Genomic DNA, 2,662 nt, shown 5'->3' with positions numbered 1-2,662 from the left:
AAATCTTTTATAATTTTGTTGTTAATTTATTAAATTAATTTACGTTTATTCATCCATATTCGTGTTTCGTAGACATAGACGTTTAGAACTCAGTACGAGCATGTTACAATATTTATTTTGTCTACAGAATAAGCAAGCGTGGTATCGTCGGTGTATATTTGATTGCGTAGTCGTGTGCGTATCGTCCAAAACGGAGCAATTTTTGGGATCTTCGCCGCAGGAAACAATCCGCTCTGCTGAATAATTAAATATATCCCGAATTACTTTTCTCTTTCTGTTAGTAAATCATATTTCAAAAAAACGAGAACTTGATATTTCTACGAAACGTGTGTCGTGGGGCTCATAACGTTGGATTTTCAGACTGTTACAGATTTATACAATTGTATGAAGACGCAAGATTAGATTTTTTCTTTCAAAGATAACTTGCTTACTTTATTTGGGTCGAACAATATTTTATCACTACAATGCTGTTAAATGATAAATGCAAAAAAGCCTGATTGTAATACCTTATTTTGTGAATATCATTGACATTACAGAATTATTAAAACTCCAATTATACTTTAACCATTTCATAAAGAAATACATTTATGTTGCTCATACTCAACATCCCTTTGAATTTATTAAAAATTTCATAAAGAAATACATTTATGTTGCTCATACTCAACATCCCTTTGAATTTATTAAAAAAGTTGTCACCGCCATAGACTAGGTCACGGTTCACTTTAAAGTGTAAGTACATATGCATTTGCGCAGTTAATTTACCTAATTAGCGTGTATCTAGTCGCAGTAAGTCATAAGCCTTTCGCGTTGACTAACTATTTATACGAAGTATGGTCACCGCGCCTAGTTTGTGATTCAATTAAATTAATGTGGCTTTGTGTGATTTATATGACATCCTTTGAGATTTGTTTTCGGTTTTCTTTGTTTTATGAACGTGAGTTATTAACTTACTAATAAGCTTTTTAGATGTACTGCATTTTTGCTGTTTTCAACGGACTGCGTTCGCATGTTTTGCATCAAAATATCTCGTGAATATAAAGTGATTTTGTTGTGAGGCTGATTGTAGTTGTGTGTGTGACCATTTACAAAGTAGCAAACTAACGCTAATAATGATTCTTACTTTATTGATAAATCGCTCCGCAAAACATAGGCATTTTCGCGCGCTACACAATCCGCACGCCAACTAACAATTACCACTTTTTCAGCTCAACAGATGTTTCCATTGACCCGTATTCTGACGTCATTACAATCTCATGACGTCAGAGACACGCAATAATGAAGTCCGTATGGAAATCAAGGAGGGCAACTGTCAACTATGCCGAGAAACGCATAATTTACTTAGATTAGTGTCAGGTGTCCTGATTGGCTAATAAGACGGCGTGAGGACTACGGGCTGTGACGAAGCCGACGTCGGCAACTAATTTACGCAGCCACGAACATCTAGAATGGACTCGAAGTGAAATAATATTAGCAACATTGTCATCTTGTTTAGTTCAGCATTGTCATAAGCCGCCTTGTTGCTTGTGTAATAACTTCGTTATTATTTGAATATCGTCGCGACTAGTTAAAATTGAATTTTCGTTTTAGAATAGTGTTCCAGTGGAGAGTACCGCCATGTTTTTATTATGCAAACTACCTACCGCGTATTTTTTTTTTTATTCATAAAAATAGCAAGAAGATTGCAACCAAATTCATAGAGTACCTAACCAAAGGGAATGTTTAAATAAAAATCCGTGAAAGTGACGTTCAGTGTCATATTCCGAAACGCAACTGTCATTATTATTAGTGGGATAAAAAATGTTGCAAAAGGATGATTGCTTTTAAATTCCTCAACGGACTAAGAGCAGCGGTGGTCTCCAGAGTTATCACGAGAAACAAAGGCTCAGCTTCTGATCCTGTTCAGCAGCTATTCGTTGACAAGATACGAGAATATAGGCAGAAGAGTGCTGATGGAAAATTCGTGGACCCTAGCCCAGCTATTTTGAAAGAATTGAAGGCAGAACTTGGGAAACTTGAGAAGCACTACGGCGGTGGGCCCGGGGTCGACATGACGGCGTTCCCTGATATCAAGTTTGGGGAGCCCAAGCTTGATCCTATTGATGAAGTGATCCCTGAAAAACCCTCTGCCAGAGGTAAGAAGAAGAAAAAGAAGCCTAAGAAGAAGTGATTGCTTCGACGATATCGGCTTTGTAAACATAGACTTGTTATGTGTAGTTTTATTGTCAACGGATTTGCATGTGAACAATTATAAACATTTTATGTATATTTAAGAATTTGTATTTTTCATTCAAATTACTTATTTACTCTTGCTACACGCCAAATATGAGAGTCAGCTAGATTTTATGATCAAAATGAGTAGCATTAATTTTAACGTAACCCAGTAATGCTTTTAGGTCATTAGCATTGGGATATCCCTAATAATATAAGAGGTCGATACACAAATAACCACTCTCCATTAGCTAAAATCCCAGGCTTTAATGGAAAACAAAATCTTGGTTTTTTGAGATTGTTTCAATATAAGTAGTATTTTATTGTGTTCCTGTTTTTAAAAGTAGTACTAAGTATCAATTCTAACAGGTATTCGTACTTTTCTGTATATTGGAACGGTCAGCCAGTTGAAGTAGGGAGCTGGTTGCTACCTCAGTTTTTAACGACGATGCTT

General features: G+C 35.9%; 1 protein-coding gene across 1 annotated transcript; it reads left to right on the top strand.

Annotated features, from left to right (window-relative positions):
* The first annotated feature begins 1,720 nt into the window (after window positions 1–1,720).
* LOC110381134 (ATP synthase-coupling factor 6, mitochondrial) lies at window positions 1,721–2,236 on the top strand. The gene has a single exon (XM_021341341.3). The coding sequence runs from the start codon at window positions 1,811–1,813 to the stop codon at window positions 2,165–2,167; it is 357 nt and encodes a 118-aa protein (XP_021197016.2). The 5' UTR covers window positions 1,721–1,810; the 3' UTR covers window positions 2,168–2,236.
* The last annotated feature ends 426 nt before the right edge of the window (window positions 2,237–2,662 follow it).

Source organism: Helicoverpa armigera, chromosome 3 (assembly GCF_030705265.1).
Source record: "Helicoverpa armigera isolate CAAS_96S chromosome 3, ASM3070526v1, whole genome shotgun sequence".
In the NCBI taxonomy this organism is placed as follows: domain Eukaryota; kingdom Metazoa; phylum Arthropoda; class Insecta; order Lepidoptera; family Noctuidae; genus Helicoverpa; species Helicoverpa armigera.
The sequence above is the reverse complement of the archived record's forward strand: the minus strand, read 5'-3'. Positions and strand labels throughout refer to the sequence as shown.